General features: G+C 38.1%; 2 protein-coding genes across 4 annotated transcripts; both read right to left on the bottom strand.

The window, feature by feature from the left end:
- Positions 1-418: 418 nt before the first annotated feature.
- On the bottom strand, positions 419-8,700 carry LOC118262001 (lebercilin-like protein). The gene is made up of 7 exons (XM_035573084.2): positions 8,507-8,700; positions 7,046-7,256; positions 6,657-6,721; positions 6,026-6,217; positions 4,994-5,213; positions 3,640-3,807; positions 419-2,712 (listed from the first exon to the last, which is right to left on the bottom strand). The coding sequence occupies exons 1-7, from the start codon at positions 8,554-8,556 to the stop codon at positions 1,771-1,773; spliced, it is 1,848 nt and encodes a 615-aa protein (XP_035428977.1). The 5' UTR covers positions 8,557-8,700; the 3' UTR covers positions 419-1,770.
- Positions 8,701-9,190: 490 nt separating this feature from the next.
- On the bottom strand, positions 9,191-19,222 carry LOC118282276 (iron-sulfur clusters transporter ABCB7, mitochondrial). Of its 3 annotated transcripts, none has more exons than XM_035603268.2 (14): positions 19,034-19,222; positions 18,820-18,925; positions 17,312-17,442; positions 16,739-16,946; positions 16,266-16,432; positions 15,852-15,981; positions 14,451-14,599; positions 13,576-13,750; positions 12,885-13,042; positions 12,260-12,423; positions 11,703-11,832; positions 11,273-11,401; positions 10,817-10,963; positions 9,191-10,474 (listed from the first exon to the last, which is right to left on the bottom strand). In XM_035603268.2, exons 1-14 carry the CDS (start codon positions 19,187-19,189, stop codon positions 10,193-10,195), a joined length of 2,232 nt encoding a protein of 743 aa, XP_035459161.2. In that variant the 5' UTR covers positions 19,190-19,222; the 3' UTR covers positions 9,191-10,192. The 3 variants fall into 3 exon arrangements, with proteins under 3 accessions (XP_035459161.2, XP_050557659.1, XP_035459162.2); XM_050701702.1 differs by having other exon boundaries at positions 17,312-17,412; XM_035603269.2 differs by having other exon boundaries at positions 17,312-17,388.
- Positions 19,223-21,050: the final 1,828 nt, after the last annotated feature.

Raw genomic sequence — 21,050 nt, 5'->3', positions numbered from 1 at the left:
CATTACATCATCCACTAACTAAAAATCACGGTGTACACACGTAAATTAATGGAGAAAAGATCTACTAGTTTCGAGTCACACCACAACACGAGCTTTTCTCCATTAATTTAAGTGAGTAAACCGTGATTTTTAGTTAATTTACGATAGTTATTATAAAAACATCATCTTTTCTTGATGAAGAGATCTTTGTAATACATACATACGTACGTACGTACATAATAATTATATTTATCGTTTCTCGGCAAAGAATTCTTTAATACATAGGTATCATAACTGCTGACAGTCAATTCAATAACCTATCTGTTGGTATAATTAAACAATTTTAATTAGATATATTAATACATGATACAAAATGAAAAGACTTTTGGCCTAAGTGAAACGAATTTTTTTCTGAAATACGTAGCAAAATCGGTTCTGCTAATAGCGAGATAATCGCGGAAAAACACACTTAGGGACTCCTTTTTTGAAGTCGGTTAATCAAAATTCCTTGTCTAGTACCCAAACTTTACTAGCAAATAGGTTATTAGAATTAGCCATTACTCCTATTAAATGTGATCTCTGCAAAGCCCACAATCTACACACAATTTGCCTCGATGAATACTTATAAGTATTCGCTTCTGCAATCAAACTATTTATTACACCTACACCATGATTTATCTTTTTATTTATAACCAACATTCCTTTAAAAGCAATCAAAATAATTTATTACAATCGTTCAAAACAAATTAAATAGTTTTTAATGCAACGTACATATATTCCCGAATTACTTCTGAACACATTGCTAATTGTATAAGACAAAATAAATACTTAAATCATACCTACCTTACCTTTTCAAAATATCAATAATTCCTAGATTTAATGTCTAATTCTAGAAAATATTAATGATTATGTTTACAAGTACCTAGGCCTAGGTACTCTCAAGTTTTCTAATATCTACAAACTCCTTAATTTGGTTTTCCAAGTGACATTTAATGTTTTAAAACTTTCAGTGGAATTAGCCAGGGAAATGGTTTACCTAAATTAGGCATTGTACTTCTAAGTTAGATTAGTAATTTTATTTATTATTTAAAGAGATTACTAGCGCTATCTAGTCTCTAGACTCAAATATTTAAATGGAAATCTCCTTCCATTTGTAACTAAAGCTTTTGTTTCGATTAAACTCTTTATGTAGCATTGTATTATCTGAAAATTCTCTAGGAAATAATTTTCCTACGCAAGCGTAACATTCGTAAGAAATTGCAAAATTAACTGTAATTTTTCAAAAATACCAATTCCGAAGTTATGAACTAATTTGATAAGTACTAAAACAAAAGCGATTACCTAGTCAAAAATGTCGGATTAAAGTAATGCGTAGCTGAAGTTTGCCACAGCCAATTACCTCCATCATTTGCAGCTAAATCTGTTACGTGACCGGTTAATTTAATTAGAGACGTTTATGTAACATTATTGGGTTCGTAGTTTACAGAACTTCTGCGAAATTTACTCACAAATCCGTCGTCTAATCTCTCAACAAAGTTGTTTTCTAATTACAATCACAAGAGACCTCCAATTTACTATGAAAAGCGGCGGTTCTGTTCAGAATAAAACTCAAGTTAATTAAGTGAAAAATGTTGGTTTAGCCTAATGAACGCCGGGCGTTGACTGAACTACCCAATTAGTTTGAAGCGAATCTCTCGGCAAGTCAAGTCGTTTTTTCTAAGTACAAACGAGCGAGATTTGCCGCGCTCAATGTCAGTCCGAATGTAATAGTTTTGTTTCTAAGGCCGTATATCATTTCTTCCCCAGTAGGTCGTCCAACATCTCCTGGTTGGTCATATTGACGTCGCCCAGTAGATTCGTCTTGGAGTTCCGTCTACCAGAAATCGATCGTTTCCTTCCCATGGGAACGACATCAGTAAATACTTGGTCCGTCAACATTTTGAAGTTATTATTCAATTCATTTAAAGCCGACTCGGGAATTTCTACGTTCGCGTTAACAAACTCATTTATTTTATCGACGGCCTCTAGCTGTTGTACTAATTTATCACTTTCAAATCTGGATTGGTTGAAACATTTCATATGTTTGTCAATGACTTTGCTGCTCTTCTCTATGTCTTGAATGATATCTTTGCAATACTTTTCTAAAGGCTTGCCGGCTAGTCTTCGTTCTAAGGAACTATTTTCACGTTTAGTTTTCACTTCCATTTCTCCATGATGTACGGCTACAGTTGTGATGGAGTCCTCAACGGCTGCCTGTTCAAAGAAAGATACATTAGAGTTCCTCCTACCTCTCGACTTGGGTCGCTCTGTGTCTTCTAACTCCACTTGTTCTTCTATAGATTCTTCTGTAGATTTTCTTCTTAATGCACTCGTCTTTCTAGAGGGAGCTTCGTCACTACTACTCTTTATTTTTTTCATAAGTTCTGTCTTCATTGCTTCCATTTTCATATGCAGTTCGTCGGGGGAAGATTTGAAATCTAGTTCGTCGTCAAATATGGTGAGGTCTGCCATTCCATCCTGCACTGTTTTAGCCAACTCCATAATTTCATCAGACTCTTTGGAGCTCTTTCTAGTTCCGGGGTTAGGAGTAGATCTTGAAATGGTGGAACTGGTCCTACTCCTTGCGTATCGAGAGCGAGGTTCAGTGGAAGACGACGATTCTTCATCATGAGACAGAGCACTGCTGATACTGCGAGAATTCTCACATAATTTCGCCATTATGTTTTGGTCCACCTGAAATACAAACGATATTACAATTTACACTGTAAGGGTAACTCTTCATCATATCTCTTCATTATAAATGGTCTAACATCAACTTCTTGAATGTCACATTGGTTCTCTTGAATACATGAATAAATATCTAAGTAGGCAGAAAAGACAATAGATACACGTTTCATATAGAATTGAACAATGGTGTGCTCAGAACAAAAGGATTCTCCGGGGAAATAATACGCGCAAACATTTATGTACGCATTCGTAAATTGGACGAGACAGATTTTGTCAACGTAATCTCAATACAAACACTAGAATCTGGGTCTAAACTAACAAGGATTATACTATTTGCAGCTCAAATATCCACGCTAGTATAATTCTATGCATGGAACTGTGAAAACTTTTACTTTATTTTTAGGCCTAAACTTTAACCTTAATGAAAATAGGATTAATAAAATATAACACGATCTCCCAAGAAGTATAGTTTGTCCATTCCATTTCTTTAAAATTTATTAGTAATGCCACTTACTTACATTAAATTTTATTCATTTCAGAATAAAAATCTAACAATACTTGAATCGCACTTTAGATATTCACAAAGAATCGTTATCCTACTTTATTCAAATCCATAAACCATGTTCTTTTAATATTAGAAAAAAATCAGGCTATTGCGTTTTACGTCTGCCAGTTATACACAGCACAGAGCTTATTACGAGTTTGTTTTACTTTTAATGAGATTGAAACGACAGTGCGTTTGGCGCTCTGATTGGTTGTTACTTTGTTAAATCCCAGCCGGCCAATGAGAGCGTCGAACCTGTAGAATTGATTACTGGAGATAAAATTTTGACTTTGACATTCAACGTCATAATTAAGTTGCATAAAAACTAAGCCAATATAAAAATTCTACCGACAAAAATATAATTAATTCCAAATTAACCAACTACTTACAATCTGTCTGTCCTCCCTTCTTTCGTCTCTGCCCCTAGTGGCACTGGTGTCAGTCTCCGACCTGGTCTTGACCGACTGCTTAGGCAGAGATATGCTGGTTCCTGACGCAGTCTTCACCGGAGACTTGATCGATCTACTCGCTGCTGTGCTCAGCATCTTCTCTTTCATCTGGCAAGAAAAGATTCATTTTATACTGAGCACTATCTGTAGCAGCAAAGCGTACGACCCGCGTGATGGTAGCGGTCAGCGTAGCCTAACTAAACCCTTTGAGTATTCAAATGATAGCATATTAAATTTGATTCCAGAATTGTTATTTACCAGACAAACCCCTTTATTATGTAGTAGGTACCTATTTAAGTTAAACTCACAGGTCACTCGTTGCCCAATCTCAATCCTAAACGTTTACAATTCGTGTTACATTATTAAAGAGAATTTCAAAACTATAATATCAGTAGGCACATATCGTATAGGTAGTCTTTTCGAACTAAGAATGATACTACGTTCCAGTTACGGTTAAAATAAGTTAATCAATAAGTTCAAACAAGATTCCTACCCTGATGACTACTTTAAGGAAAAATAACAACAACAAAAAAGAACGATGTTCAAAAACAAGAAATTCTCAACAAACAATGAGCAAGCGAAACGCGAACCAAGAACAATGATTATGAACATTTTAATTAGTTACAGTGAAATGAATAATTACATTATAAGACAGGCGATGATTCCGCGGGACGTTGTGGCGAGAACAAAACATGTCGAGAAACCTATTCACTGTGTTAAGGAACAAATGAATTAAATATGTATCTATTGGTTGACATTTCCCTTTGTACTAAATAGCCGATTGGCCATGATTTTTCTTTGTTCCTGTGTTTATTTTTGTTATGTCTTGCACTTAAATGGTGAATGAACTACACACATTTTTAAGACATTTAACGAACTATCTAGTTGAGTATCCGATGTCTGAGCAGCAAATCACAAAATCGAGGAAAAGAATTGCTTTAACTCATATTTTTGGCAAATGGCTTGAGAAACACTGTTAAGTACCCAATTGAAAATTCGCAGTTTAGGACCCAAGTCCAAACAACGAAAATCTTATTTCAATATAAATTTTTAAACTGACATGGTAACTAGTAATATCATTAGGACTTAAAACGGGATATTTACCATGTTTATTAGTTCTTGTGAGTTTCCGATATTTCGGCACTGTTGCAAGCGCCATTATCAGTTCATCCTAATCGACAATCCGTAAATGTCCCGTTTTAAGTTCTAATAACATTTCTACTTACTTTGTTCTAAAGTTCTAATGATATCTCGTTTTAAGTCCATAAACTAGTTGACAAAATGTATACCTTACCTCAATAATAGTAGTAAGTTTATCAGCATTATTGATGGCGAGGTCCAGATCGTGTCTCGTGTCCTTATGCTTGTTGATCTCGTTCTGCAGTTGGTGCCTGAAGTTCTTCGCTTCGAGAGCTATGCGCCGCTGCAGCATTGTGATCGTCTCGTTTTGTTGGTGCACTTTAGAAGTCAAGTCTGTCACTTGTGCCTGGAGTTTCTCACGTTCGAGGAGGTTCCTGGGTGAATAATACGTTAGTCAGCGACCAATTATCGTCTATATGGTAACATTCAGTTAACTAATTGGTCTCGTAAGTATTTAATTTATTTCTTTATTTGTAAATGTAATCGGGTAACGGTAATCAGTTATTTCGAGTACCTACGTCGGTATGACTAAAGGAGGGTATACAAGTGGAAATCTGCCAACAATTCCGCAAAAAGGTGGAGGAAAATTAGCATAAAAATATCTTATCTGATATTTGGCCCGTAATCGAAACACTCGACTAATCAACTTTTGTTCTCCAATACACAAAATAAGTACGATAATGATTAATTAATAAAATGAAGTCCCTTAACGAGATGGAGAATCATCTATATAACATGCCAGTCTAAGGGTGTTTTCCACCACAGAGGTGCTATGCAGCTATGCTACGAAGATGTAATAGCCAAGCTGTGAAACTAAGTGACCGTTTCCACTGATACTAAGCTATGTAGGTGTGCGAGGAAGATGCGCAGCTCGAGTATGCGATGTATCGATACTAGGGAAGTCATTCATAGCACACATCCATAGCACGCATCCATAGCACACATCCATAGCACGCATTCATAGCACACATCTTTCTATATGAAAAGCATAGCTTAACTGAGTCCGTTTCCATCAGTGCTAAGCTATGTGTACCAATGAATATGATTGGTGGAAGCCAAACGCATCCACAGCAACGTAGCATAGCACATCTCTTATGGAAAAGCACCCTAAATGGCTACACATGGCTATAAACCTTATACCAATATGAAATTAGGTCTAATCTCCAAAATCTACCTTTACCCTCACCTGTCTTTACTGAGCTCCAGCAGGTGTTGGTGCTCATCCTTGAGTTGTTGCAGCTGCATGTCTCTCTCCTTCAGCTTCATGGTCGCCTCCTTGTACTGCTGCTTCAGCTGCTTGTACTTCGACTGCTGTATCCGCATCTCCTCGTTGTGAGAGTTCAGGACTTGCGGCAGTTCCGCGTTCGAGTTCTCGTATCTGTTTGGGGTAAAAGATTATTTTATGAAATACGCCGGTAACCTCACCTTATGGTAAGCAATCGCCGCCGCCCATGGACACTTGAAACACCAGAGGCGTTACAAGTGCGTTGCCGGCCTTTTGGGGGTTAGGTATTTAAGGGTTGTTGTTCGGGAATCTGGGATTGGGAAGATTGGGAAGAGGGGAATTGGGCCTCCGGTAACCTCACTCACACAACGAAACACAACGCAAGCGTTGTTTCGCGTCGGTTTTCTGTGAGGCCGAGTGAGATTATTTTAGGTACCCTAAGAAGCTATAATGAAACAAATGCATTAAAAGTTTACGCTACCAATGAATGAAAAAGGTAAAACGTTATCTACTAAACACTATGATATAATCTTTAAACGAAAGAACCAAGATATCAATTGACTAGTTTTATGAAACTGTCTGTTTAGCTTACCTTTGCAATGCAATTTCTTGTTTCTTCTGAATAGCTCGTAGTACTCTATTTTCGTTGCTTAGTTCCTAGAAAATAAAGAAACCATTATGTTTATTAATTCAATTCATAAAACAAAAAGAACTAGCAGGCCTGTGGTTTACCACAGATAGGGCCCAATAGAGCTGATGCCTGATCCGGAGCTGCGGACTACCTAGCGGGTTTACCGGGCTCCGGCTTGAAGAGCAGCAGTAGGAACGGGATGATTTTTAGTCAGTAAAAGTCTGACACTCCCTTTAGCCTCACCCAAGGCGGGAGACGACATTGGATGATTATCCTCCTCAAAAAAGAAGGCCTGTGCTTTATGGCATCCTTGGGCAATCATATGATGATGATGTTGGTAAACACAATACCTGTAAGTGATAATGCGCATCAGAGAGCTGATTCTGCAGCTGTTTGACCCTGTGTGTCTTGGCGGACAGCACGCGCTGCGTCACGTATCTGTCTCCCGACTTGCCGAGCGACGTGTTGGACGCGTCCATCGTCAGAGGGTTCATTCGCTTGCGCTTGTGCAACAAGTTCAAACGGGAGTTACTGCTGTATACGCTCTCCAGGGATTCTTTTCTGGAATAGGAATGTCAAAATTATTTTTGTTAATTATCGAAGGAGTAGGCAGATATGCACATATCCGATAGATCCAAAGATTGCCTATAATTTTTTTTAAAAAAAACGTTGCCCCACATTAGGATTTTCTCCTGTGTCGTGGATGCGTTTACAAATAATGTAACTAAGCTTGTTTGTTTTTTTTTACCTTGCCCCACACTAGGATTTTTTCCCTGTGTCGTGGGTGTGTTTACAAACGTACAAGTTTACATACACGTGACACCCAGACCCGAAACGACAGTCTGTGGATCACACAAAGTGTTGTTTCGTGCGGGAATCGAACCCGCTACACTTTGCAAGGCTGCCGGTTGCCCAGCCTCTACGCCAACCGTGCAGTCATCAGTGTCAGGCAACATTAGGTATCTCAAAATCCTAGAAAGAAAAGACAGGAGAGAAAAGAATACACCTACATAGGTATCGCTTTTAAAAATATATTTAGACAGGTATGTACATAGGTTATTGAGCTCTAACACGCTGTTATAGACATCTAAGTAGGTAACCTTAACCTATCTACTTAAGGTTATGAGCAAATAGGATGCATTAGCACGCAAAAGCTTTGAGTGTAAGGATAGTCGCTAAGCAAGATAGCATTGGAAGGTAGCTTGTATGGAACTGTATAAAATATCGTGGGTGGGTACCTACTATAAGGTATTGATAACAATTACCAATGACGAGCGAAAACTTTTATGTTCAAACTCTTTTCGTACATATTTTCCATTTCCGAACTGGTATTGAATGCTGTTTAAAAAATGCTTGATGTTTGGTCAGTGGGTAATCTATCTATTTAGTAGATATAGTAAAATTTCTTCAAAGATATTCGATAAGGAACCTACTGATCGTTTCATGGTATTTTTACAATGGCATTGGTTCTATGCTTTCTAATAAGTATGTATGACTTATAATAATACCTACCAACTATACTTCGTGACTATTTTCATTTATCTATTTCAATCATACCTAGTAATCCCTAACCCACGCAAGAATCCATTCAGAAATTGTATTCTGTAAATTCCAGAAAACGCAGCTTGTTCCAGAATATTTGACATTTTCTCATAAAGAATAACAATGAATTACCCTAATAAACTGCACTTTTAATAAACATCACTAACATAATAAATAACTAACCCCCGCCTCAATAACACTAGAAATAACTGAACAAAACAATTCCCTTACAACTTCAATAAGAAGGAAAGAGTTCCTTACTAACTTACCTTTGATCTTTACGTTTATCCTCCGGAATCAGACTCAGCACTGACATCATTCGCTTTCACACACAAAACACCATGTTTTTACAAAACAAACGCTCGAAAAACGAGCAAATTATTTATTGCTAAAAATAAATTCAATCGACAGCCAAATGTTGTTACTCTGGTTACTATGGCAACCGATAACATGTCAATCGATATGTTCGAAATTCGTAATGATACTGGCAGGTTGCGACATTTGGATTTCTATTATCTATTATAGATAGATGTGTGTCGATGACTCGTATGTGTGTCAAATGAGGTGGAAATAGATCGAACTTAGTTATGGTTCTATTTTTATCCGCTTGACGACTTGACTACCAATAAAATTGGTGGTTGAAGTCTGCAGTGCTTCAGTATTCATAAATTATGTAACTTTTTTGTAACTTGTACATTGTTTTGTGGATTGTGAACGTTTTAAATTGTTTTTACGGGTACTGGCGAAGAACTTTTGAATAAAGTTGCGGAATGTCAAAAAGATAAAACTTAAAATATGTAGGTGAATGGTTCATTACTTGTAACATTTGGCAGAAATACATCCCAAACTTACATCATGGATTTTTAAGGTCCAACATAGTTTAGCGGCTTTTCACAGTACAAAATGGGCTTAACAGCTTAACTAATAAGTATTTTAAAATAAAACACAACAAATGTAACCAAAATAATATACTTAATCAACAAGTCACTTACTGTACATCGTATCAACTTTTTATATACATAAACACTTCACAATTCTCAACATTTGTTTATTTTTGTCTCGTGTCAGTTTGCTAAGTCCGGGACTGAGACATAACGTCACAAAAATGGCCTCATACAATAAAATAAATAAATATAAAACAAGTTTAAACATGTCAAATCAATAAAGATTTATAAGCATTGTACTTTTAACTCCTTATTTAAGAAAAAATAAATGCTACTTACTATTAAATATTGTTTGACAAAAATAAAAATATAAATAAAAAATAACATGAGTTAAAACCATGAAATAGGTGTTTAATTCGCTGATGGACATAGTTTTAACTCTGCCTTGTGATAATAGGCAGACAATTTTAAGGCCACTTTTGGACGAATCTGCGACGGTCGTCTTCGAAATTTACGAATATAGTGGTCTTAGAACACACGGTCGTTGGACATACACAATAAATAACATCACAAGAACATCACACATCGACGCAGTGTGTCGTAAGCCACAGTAAGATGGTTACAAGACTAAAATTCAAAATCCAGTTAAAGTCTGGCTACACAATAAACATTTGCTGAACAAAAACTGAGTTTTCACAAGCAAAAATTATAGAATTTCTTCATGTTATGCAAATATATCCCATATATAGCTATTCGTTTACAAAATCATAGTTGTCTTTTAGACGGCGCGCTTAAAATAAATTTGGTATAAACATAGCACTGATCCCAGTCGTCATCATTAAACGAAATCAATTTTATTTCAGACCCAATTCTTTTTAGACTTAGATTTTTGGCATTTATTTGAAAGGAAACAAGCCAGCACTTCACAGTTCGTAGTAGCAGGTAATCGAGACACGTTTTTATAGTCAGTGATTGAACTATCTAACAGCGTGATCCTCACTTACAAAGTAAGTAATCACGGAAGTAAAGGTCTTCGATAGAAATTGTCTAGGGAGTGGAGTAGGGTGCGTTTCACTTGGGTAGGCCGTGGGGCGTGGAGGCGGCGGCGGCGGCGGCGGGGGGCGTGGGTGCGGCGGCGGGGACGGCGGGGCGCGGCGACTCCTTCTGGCGCTCCCACAGGCGCGCGTACAGGCTGCGCGGGTTGCCCACCAACTGCGCGTGCGTGCCGCGCTCCGTCACGTTCCCGTTCTCCAGGACCAGGATCTCGTCCGCGTCCGCGACCGTCGACAGTCTGTGCGCTATGCAGATTGACGTCCGACCCACTGTCGCTGCCTTCAACGCTTGTAGGATAGCCTGGAATTTAAAAATCATTACAAATTAATTTTATGCAACAACAGGTTTGCTTGGTTTGGAGTTTCTTACTCGTTCTTCTCCATTCGAAGCAACACTTTGGACAGCGGCGCTAGGCCTAGCTTCACTGACGGACAGACTGATGGACAATTCAATTTGACGTTTCAAAAGTGCCTAATTTAGGATTAATTGAAATAAATGCTTTGACTTTGACTTTACTCGAAACTTTTACGCATTAAGCACAAACACTCTTTAACAATCACTGTAGTCAAATATGGAAATCGCATCAAAAGCCGATTTTGTAGTGTAATTTGAGTATTTATGAGCATAGCAAAATAAACGTACGTGTTCTGTAATAGAGTCCAAACTGGAGGTGGCCTCGTCGAAGATGATGATGGGTGAGTCCTTGAGTATGGCGCGTGCGATGGCCACTCTCTGTTTCTCTCCGCCAGATAACTTCAGACCACGCTCTCCTACTTGTGTCTCGTAACCCTGGAAATATTGGCAATTGAGTCATTCTTCAGAATGTGATTGAGTGCAATAAGAACTGGTTGAAGTGTTTAGCTACACAAAAAAAAGCCACCATCTAAAAAGCCACCATCAGGTCTAATCGGGAAAGATTCATAAAATAAATATGTTAGTTAAAACTATGAAACACTTATGATTATTGTGATTAAGGTTGCAGACATTCGCTGAATGCAGGTCACTTCCAACCGGACGATCTAGAACCCATTGGGCGAGGCCTGTGTGAGACAGTTGACTTCTTGTGATAACGTGGGATGATGATCAAGGAAGTGTTACCTTAGGCCACGTGATGACGGACTCGTGCAGCTCCGCCATCTTGCTGGCCTTGTAGACTTCCTCGTGCGACTTGCTGAGGTCGCCGTAGTGCAGGTTGTGGAATATCGTGTCGTGGAATAGTACGCAGTCCTGGAAATAATAACATTTCCTAATGAATGGCTTATAGAAGTAAACATTGCAAGAGGAATGATGACAAAGCCAGTCTTTGATATCTTTATTCACATTAAAACTAGGTACTGTAGAAAGCTAAAATCAGATTTCAAAGTATGAACAATCTTCAACTAAAGATTTATTTAACAGTTAACACTGAATAAGAATCTCAATAATGGACGGCCCCACTCACAAACTACACGTTTTACTGCCGAAACGAATAAAAATATTTTGATAATTTTTGACATTGTTGAATTTAAATCAGTGAATAACTATTTACCTGTGGTACAACTGCGATAGCTCTCCTCAAGCTGGTGAGGTCGAGGTCCTTAATGTTCTGTCCGGCCACCTTGATGGTGCCCGACTGGGGCTCGAAGAAACGGAACAGTAGGCGCACCATCGTTGACTTACTGCAATATACAAGATTATTGAATTTAGTAAAATAATTGTTTTGTACAGTTTACTAGCAACAGTTCGACGAGGTAACTTGACTAGTTTTAACCACGCTTTTTCTAAGAGGGGAAAATCATCCAATGACTTCTCTCGACTTCTTCTTCTCTTGCCTGGGGCGAGGCTAGAGGGAGTGTCAGTTTTGCACAGTTTGCTTGCAAGCTCGAAGTTACTTGACTAGTTTCAAGCACGCTAGGAGCTCATGGTTACACGCTTAATTTATCGTGCAATGCTTTAATATACTGTCATCTTAAATTCCGCACAAACTTTATTTTGCACTGTCCTGATTTAAATCTATACTTTGCACATACTGAACTAACGTTTTCCAACAAATTGGAAAGAATTGACTCAGCAGGAAGTTTATTATTACTATACAAGCAGTCTCACCCGCTGCCAGATCCACCGACGATGCCGATCTTCTTCCCGGCGGGTATGGAGAACGTGAGGTTGTTGAATATAGGCTTGCCGTTGATGTACTTGAAGCTCACGTCTTGGAACTCTATCGTCGCTGTCTTCGCGTCGCATTTTAGAGCCGGCGCTTTCTCTTTTTCCTGGAAAAGTAATATTCATAGTATGAAATTATACTCGTTATGAGACATTTATTTCAATTAAGTGTGGGAGAGCCATGTTTCAGTACGAATAAGCCAGCTCATACCCGGAGAGATACCACGGCCTCACAGAAAACCGGCGTGAAACAACGCTTGTGTTGTGATTTGTTATGTGAGTGATGTTATCGGAGGTCCAATTACCCCCTTTCCAATCTTCCTGATCCCCGATTCCCCGATAACCCTCAAATTCCTAACCCACAAAAAGCCGGCGACGCGATATTAGGAGTTGTTTTATTCAACACTTAGTTGTTTAATGTTTCTGTATCAGGCTAGAAGCTAAATAATTATCACTTATTCATTATTTATTTAGGTATATCAGTATCATTTTATTTCAGGTTAAAATGTATTATATAGCGCCTTTATTTCTCTTAATTCGCATCGCCGCCGTATACAAAATAGTTTACCTTAATCCTAGACTGTACAGTCATGAGTGTGAACATGGTCTGCATGTCGATGAGTGCCTGGCGGACCTCGCGGTAGACGGAGCCGAGGAAGCCCAGCGGGATGGACAGCTGGAACAGCAGACCGTTCACCATCACCAGGTCGCCCACCGTCATGTTACCTGCGAACAACATCATAATACATTATGAAATTATATTTATTTCTGAGACTAGCATTTTTTAGCCATCAGGTGGGATGTAGTCAAGCATTAGTTTTTGTCGAATAAAAAAAAAAAAAAAATATCTGACTACTCTAAAACAGACCAAAACACATTCAATTAGAGGTCACATTTTAACAACTGAACTACTCTCAAGGCAAAAACTTAACATTCGAGATATTATAGAGACAAAAAATTATATGAGAATTACTAAGTCTCCTGGATAATATATTTTTGACACCTTCAGTATTAGGACCTCACGCTACACTGAGTCATCTGGTGAGCAAATACATATACACTACCTGACTAAATTTCAGACAGAATTAAATAGATTAGATTAGATTTCAGCCATGATCGTCCCACTGCAGGGCAAAGGCCTCCCTACATTCCTTCCACTCCTCTCTGTTTAAACCTTTTTGCGGTCAATCCTTGCTATAGCTGTTGAGTTCGTCCCGCCATCAGCAATATGAATTAAATAACTTGTTATTATTGATTACCTTCAGCAATCTGGTTGGCGGCCATGATCATGATCATACTGAGTCCGGCGCTGAAGATGGCGTGCTGTCCGAAGTTGAGGACTGCGAGGCTGGACGCGGTCTTCAGGGACGCGTCCTCGTACTTCTTCAGGCTCACGTCGTACTTCTGCAGCTCGTACTTCTCGTTGTTGAAGTACTGGAAACGAAATGTTACAAGTTGGATGATGATTGGCCAATCTAATAAGAGGATACTTTACTCAGAGATATTAAGGTTATAATTTTTTTTGCCACGGCTTTAATAAAAGGTGTCGAAACAACAATTTTCTACGTGAATCGGAACGCAAGCGCACGCACACAGCTGCGCGCCCGCCATGACAGGAGCCGGCGCTGCGGCCGGCTGCGGGTTGTAGCCACACGCAGAACAAAACCTCCAGAAACGAACAACTCTCAAAACTCAAAAGCTAAACACAAAAACCTCAAGAATCTCAAAATATAATAAACTCAAGCGTATGTAAACGCATAATAAACATGTTTCTCAAACAAGAGGTAGTGTTGTATTTGAAGATTACAATAGTAAATATAAATTATTGATCACGATTTTACTTTTTATAAAAAAATATCTACCAGTTCCTTTGTCTGCTATTAAAATTGTGTCAGAATGGTCGATCACTGATCATTCTGACACAATTGTAATAGCAGACTAAGGCCACTACCTGTTCTTTTGTTATGAAACAGTGACAGTTGTCAGAGACAGTAAAAGAGATGAGCTATCTCTCTATCACTGTCTCTGTCGCTTCGTCAATGATAACAATTGCAATCAATCATTTTTGTATTGTTATCTTCAAACATAACACTACCTCCATAATTTTTAGAACATCGTGTATATTAAGTATTACCTTAACAGTTTCATAGTTGATGAGCGAGTCGATGGCCTTGTTCCCCGCCTCGTTCTCGGCCTTGTTCATGTAGACGCGGAACTTGGTCCGCCACTGCGTGATGGCCAGCGTGAACGCCGCGTACACGCCCACGCAGCCCCACGCCAGGCCTGCATCGTACACCACGGTGTGAATTACCTCCACTTATTTATTGCTGCTATGCTATTGTATTCTATTAACACATATTTATAGCTTTTTTTTTGAGGATGGAAAATCATCCAATGACTTCTCCCGCCTTGGGCGAGGTAAGAGGGAGTGTCAGACTCTTACTGACTAAAAACCACCCCGTTCCTTCTCCTGCTTTTCGAGCCGGAGCCCCGGTAAACCCGCTAGGTAGTCCGCAGCTCTGGATATATTTATAGCTGCAAAAGCATTTATACATGGGAAATATTTATTCATGATTTGGCATGAATAGACCGGTGACCGTAATTCGTGGGTTAAGAACTAGAGTAGCGTAAGGGCAAAATGACAACTTCTCAGGAGAGCCGAAAAACAACTCAAATTTACCTACCGTCAACTTGTAGGTCTTTTATGGCAAAATCTATAGTATCTGTATATCTGGTTTTTACTTAAAATAAAGCTTTATTTATTGGCTACAGAATACTGTAAATTTATGGTAAAAAAACGGTTAAATTAAAAAAAAAATATATATTTTTCTAAAACTGGTTGACATACGTCATAATAACGGACTGCATTACTTTAATTATTTAGTGCAATAGTAGCGTAACCCACCCTTACGTTTTTTTGGCACGGAGAAAAATTACAGACGCGTACAAAACAAGGACCCATAAGCAGTAACGGCTCCTTACGTTTATTTGGCACGAAACAAATTTAGGCTACACAATCATAATTCGGTGTCCTATCCGATCGTAAGTCGAGTTACGATCGTTGTGCTCATAATTTTATTGACAAAATAATGTCAAGATTATTGTAAGTAGAAACACTTCCTTTTGGCAAGCGTTGTTATTGTACTAAGCAATCTACACACTATATCGTTCCAATTTTTCGGCACATACAAATATGGGGATTGAAAAAGCGAATGGTGAAAAAAAAATTTTTTGAGTTTTTGCCCTTACGCTACTCTAGTTCTTAACCCACGAAATGATAGTACGGCTTCACAGAAAACCGGCGTGATACAAACAAAACGCTATGTGAGAGATGTTACTGACGGCCTAATTTATCTTTCCTTTTCAACCCAAAAAGCCGACAAGTATTAGAAACTCCTCGAGTGTTGTGGGTGTCCAATGTCCATGGGTGGCGCAAATTGCCTACAGATGTCTCTCAGTCTGGTGCTATACCCAATAAAAATACAATATTTAGGTACTTACAGTATAATATTAGTAGAGTAATATTAAGCCTCACCAGTAAAAGCCAGTCCTCCCTTGATGCCGAGTATGGTGGAGACGAGGATGAGCTCGAAGATAGTGGGCACTATGTTGAACACCATCGCCGACAGCACGAAGTTGATGGCGCGGGAACCACGGTCTATTGTCTGTAGATAAATAAATAAAATATTTGAAAAAAAAGTAAATTAAATTGATAATTGAATTGACCAACAAGACCGTTGGTCGAATGGTCGCAAGTGCGACTACCGGACAAGGAGTCTCGGGTTCGATTCCTGTGTCGGGCAAAGTATTACTGGTCTTTTTAAGGCTTTTCGAAAATTTCTCAGTAATAGGATGGAGTCTGGAATTGTTATATGGCAATAATTGGCAAGCTTAATGAACATTCCCAATTTCAACCCTTTGTATTAAGAATTAAGAATGATGGACTCACTTTGGACAGAGCTCCAGTCTGTCTGCCGAGATGGAAGCTAAGGTCCAGGTTATGCAGGTGTATGAAGACGTTGCAGGCCAGCCTCCGGATGGAGTGCTGCGCCACCTTCGCGAACACTGCGTTCCTCAACTCGTTGAAACCCGCAGCTGTCGCACGGGCTATACCATCTGGAAAAACAAATAACAATTATGTATTTTTTTTCTCACATTAAACAAACTAATGGAATAACTAATGGCCACGCTTCACTGATGAGTTAGAGACTAGACATCGCAGTTCAAAGGATCAGTTTATAGAGCACTGCTGCCTGGTCTCTGTCAAATGTGAATTTAATCATCACCTTAAGACCTTAATCACGTGGTGTGTCCACCTTGTGGGTGGACGTCTGCTGCACGCGACCTCCACTCGAGAACCTTTCCGCCCCAGCGGTCAACGGTTTTTTCCTACTAAAGTCAATGAAATCATAAGATACTGACATCCAACCAGGAGCGCGAAGGCCGTGGTCCCGACGGCCTGCGGCACGGTGGCGACGCCGAGCAGCGCGTCCCCGGCCGGGGTGGCCGCCGCCGCGTTCACCTCGTCGATGGCGTACTTGAACAGGAACGGGACCGACACGTTCACCACCTTGGCCCCAAACAGCAGGGACAGGGAGACCATCACGCGGTTTCTGATCATATTGTTGTCCTGTAATTTTATTGAGGGATTGATTAGATATATGATTGTAATAAAGAATAGTTAAGAATCTAGCTGGATGGAGGTGTGATACTGAATGTTGTAAGTATTTCTATTTTACACTCTCTGATAGTGATAACTAAACCAACTAAAACTGACCATGCTATGAAAGTTCTTCATAATAAATTATCAGTACATCATGAGTATGATTTAACCAAGAACATTTCTAATGAAAAGTAATAAGTTCCATTTCTACACAATGATTATGATAATGAATCTTGCGTTACCAATTAATATTCAAGGCTTATTTACTTTGTATGTATTGAACCAGCTGCTCCATTTAATTGGCTGTGTATAAAATAAATGTCACATCTTACCTTAGGCCATACATATTCCAGCATCCCGCGGATCATATCCACTCCGGAGACCGGCTTCGCATCCCCCAGGTTTATATCTTCACGAGACAAAACAGAGGCACCTGGGTGAAAGCAGTCTCTTTTTTGGATACCTAGGAAGGGGAGAATATAATGAGGAAGATTCAGGATACATGTGGGTTATGTGTGAAAGGACAGGTGACAAGCGGGCAGGACACATGCGGGACAAAAAGGACATAGGGGAAAAACAAAGAGCTGCGTTCCAACCAAGTATTAGTGACAAAAAATACACAAAAATAACAGTAGCAACAGTTTGCTAAGCTGATAACTATGTGCAAGTTCTATAAACTACGAAGTACGAAATAATGGCGAACAGTAGTCAATGCACATTTTAATCTGAAAGCAGAATATACAGGCATTACGTGAATTGTTAACGAATGAACATTCACAATGATAATGCAACATTACGCAGAAGTTAGAAATCATAACGGAAGTATGCTCTATTCTATTCATATACAAAACTAGTCATAATTAATGAATGTTTACAAACAAAACAGTGATAACAATGTAACACATATTCTAGAGCAATCTTCCTAATTAACAGTGCAAAGATAAAATAAGTATGAATAGACATTTTTATAGGTAATCAGTATCTTAAGCAAAGTCACACACATTTAGATAGAGGTATGAGATACATGAGTTATTATCTAACATGACATTGCAATATATTTTTTACACTAAAGTAAAATATTTATGATCCATACAGATAATTTTGGTGCATTAAATTATTATTGGTTTGTTCAGAGATCATATAAGATAATATAAGTATTTTGAACATGCTCCTAGCATCCTAGTGGAAAAACTATAACAAGTAGCAGTACTCTTAGTACAAGTTTACTTTATGTTTAAAGTAAGTAATGATAGCGCATGCAGCGCTGTTTGGTTGGTGTATACGAGCTGGCCATTCAGTGTAGAATGAGCTCTCGTTTCGATTACTCTAAACATAAATTAAACTCATACTAAGGATACAGAATAGAAACCAATAAAATTTTGATCTTTGCGAGAATTTATATTCTTTATCAGAAGTAGACAGACAGGAGATACAATATCTAATCTTTTAATTTGAAAATTTCCATAAATAGGACTTGGACCTTCTTTAATCTCCTGTTGATATTCATAAAAGTGAGATAATAAGCACCTTTTATAAATCATCACTTCATATTAATATTGTTTTACTATTAATTCTAGTCGGATTCTTCTGGAGTTGTTATCAGTGGGTAGTAGCACTGTGTATTGGTATATGAGCTAACACAAGTTTAATTTTAGTGCTTATCATTCAAGTACAGTAACAATGTAGTCTAATGATTAAATTAGCACTCCATACAAGGTCATTACCAAAAATATTATGTAACTTTACTTCCCGAAACTTCTATACGAACAATTTCTTTCTGTTCGAACTCCCTATGTATGTTCTTAATAGAATTATGTTTAGATTGTTTATTTATGCTTACCAACAGGTATTTTTCCCGTTTTAGGTTTGTTTGCCAACACTGCTGCCAACACATTTTTCGCCGTGTCCGGCCCACCAGGAGGACTTGGGCTTGACGAAGAATAATGCTACAATAAATAAGTTTAACATTGAACACCATTTCTTCACAGAAAACCCTTTAAAACAACAAGAAATGTAACGAAATAAATATGGGTTTGTTCCACACAAAACATTACCCTGTAATGACTTGCAGCTGCACATTGTTGACATGTTACGTTTAACGGTGGCTTGTTTACTATAATTAATGTCTTACTGTGTAAAGATTTGGCGAATTTAATGTGATGTCGAATTAATTTGCTCAAATTCTTGTTTGACAGCATTGCGGCCGCCATGGTGGCAAACTGACAACTCCTTTGACAGCTCGTTGATTGTCAAACGATCTTAGATTTGACAGCGACCAAATGTTGCCAAATTAAACTGAAATAAAGTAAAAAATATTTATCGAGTAAAAAAAAAGTGTCGCAGGAATAATGTGCTTCTGATTCAGAAAAACTTTCTACAAAAGATTTCGCATAATAAGAGAAAAGATTGTAATAAAAAAAAAATATCGATGAAAAATCATTAGTTTTTGTAGCTTAGTACTCGTTTTTGTTAATATTCAGTACCTACTAATCCATGGTTTTTGGCTTTTTTAAATACTGTTAGTTTTGACCTTTTCTTTTCTTTCGTCACTAAAATACCTAAGTAATCCTCTTAATATTTTCATATTTAGGTATTAATCCTAAAAACCATCATTTCTCATAGCTTTATCTCCCACTATCATAATATTTACTAACTTAGGTAGTTACTAACAATAAAAATGTAAGATCCAAATCGGAAAGGGGTAAGTGTGATTCTCGTCGAAGTAAAATGGTTCTGGTTAGAATAACTACACATGCTTTAGTTAGATAGAAGATTTTTTTTAAGATATGAGGATTCAGAAGTTAAAGCATCTAATAAGAAATAATTAACAAAATTTTACAATACTTATTAAAACATTTAAATCTAATTAATTTAACAAATCGAGTAAATGGATTGCTTATGCACGTGCTCTGTAGCCAAACATCGACTCATCAAATGTAAGTATAAAAAAGTAAATACAAAATAGCTATCTATCTACCTCCTATTATAGGGTATTATTCTGGGATAGATAATGAGGCATGCTCAATTAGCCACCTTATCACTTTCCACCAGATGAGTTAGTGAGTAGTCGAATACTAGTCTATAGACTTATTAGGGTACCGAAAAATGCAACCTGAGGCTGGGTGACCTTTCGTTAAGCACTCGCTCTTGCGACCACTCACTGGTTCAACAAAGTTTATAAGTAACAGTTTTGATCAACAAAAAGCAATCCAACTTTTTATCGCACAGACTGAACCCCAAAACACTAATGGCCCGTTACGTTGTCGACTCGATAAAATATCTATATGCAATAGTCTTCCGCATCCGCGTAATACCCTTTGATCGTAAGCGTTATATTTAGATGACGTCCTAGATTTTTGAGACATGTGATATTAGTCAGACTATCGTCAGGTTAGTGTGTTCATCTAAGTGCGGTGGCTAAGGGTAAGGAATATCAATCTAATCTACTGAATGGTTGCCAGGACGGCGATTTTTTTTTCTTTAATGTGGGAATATCATCCAATGACTTCTTCGGCCTTGGGCGAGGCTAGAGGGATTGTCAAAGTCTTACTGACTAAAAACCACCACGTTCCTACTCCTGCTTTTCGAGCCGGAGCCCCGGTAAACTCGCTAGGTAGTCCGCAGCTCCGCGATACAGGTCGGTATATTCCAAATGCAATTATTTTGGTATAAGGATCCTACCTCTATTGAAAATACACCAATGAATATAGGGTTAAATTCAGTTTTTAATTTCTTAACGTAGTTCCATAGTATGCACAACACACAACACAAATCAAGACAATTTTCTTTGTATCCCTACAAGCGATAAAGACGCATGTAATAGCTGTTAGTAATTGCGCTGTCAATACAGATCTGTTACCATCAACAAACAAAAAGGCAGCTTATAAAGCACCATATTTTGACAACAAAGCACAATACAGGTGGATGTTGTTCTATTTACAACGCTCCTACCTCGGTATAGCGAATCGGGTCAGCCGTTAACGATGTACCTAGTGTGTTATAGTGGTATAACGCTATTTTCGTGTTTAATGACTTCAAATTTTTGTTATGGGAGATTATAAGCGTAATGAG

This window comes from Spodoptera frugiperda, chromosome 20 (genome assembly GCF_023101765.2).
Source record: "Spodoptera frugiperda isolate SF20-4 chromosome 20, AGI-APGP_CSIRO_Sfru_2.0, whole genome shotgun sequence".
NCBI classification, from domain to species: domain Eukaryota; kingdom Metazoa; phylum Arthropoda; class Insecta; order Lepidoptera; family Noctuidae; genus Spodoptera; species Spodoptera frugiperda.
Note: the sequence above shows the minus strand (reverse complement) of the source record. Positions and strands in the feature narration are given on the sequence as shown.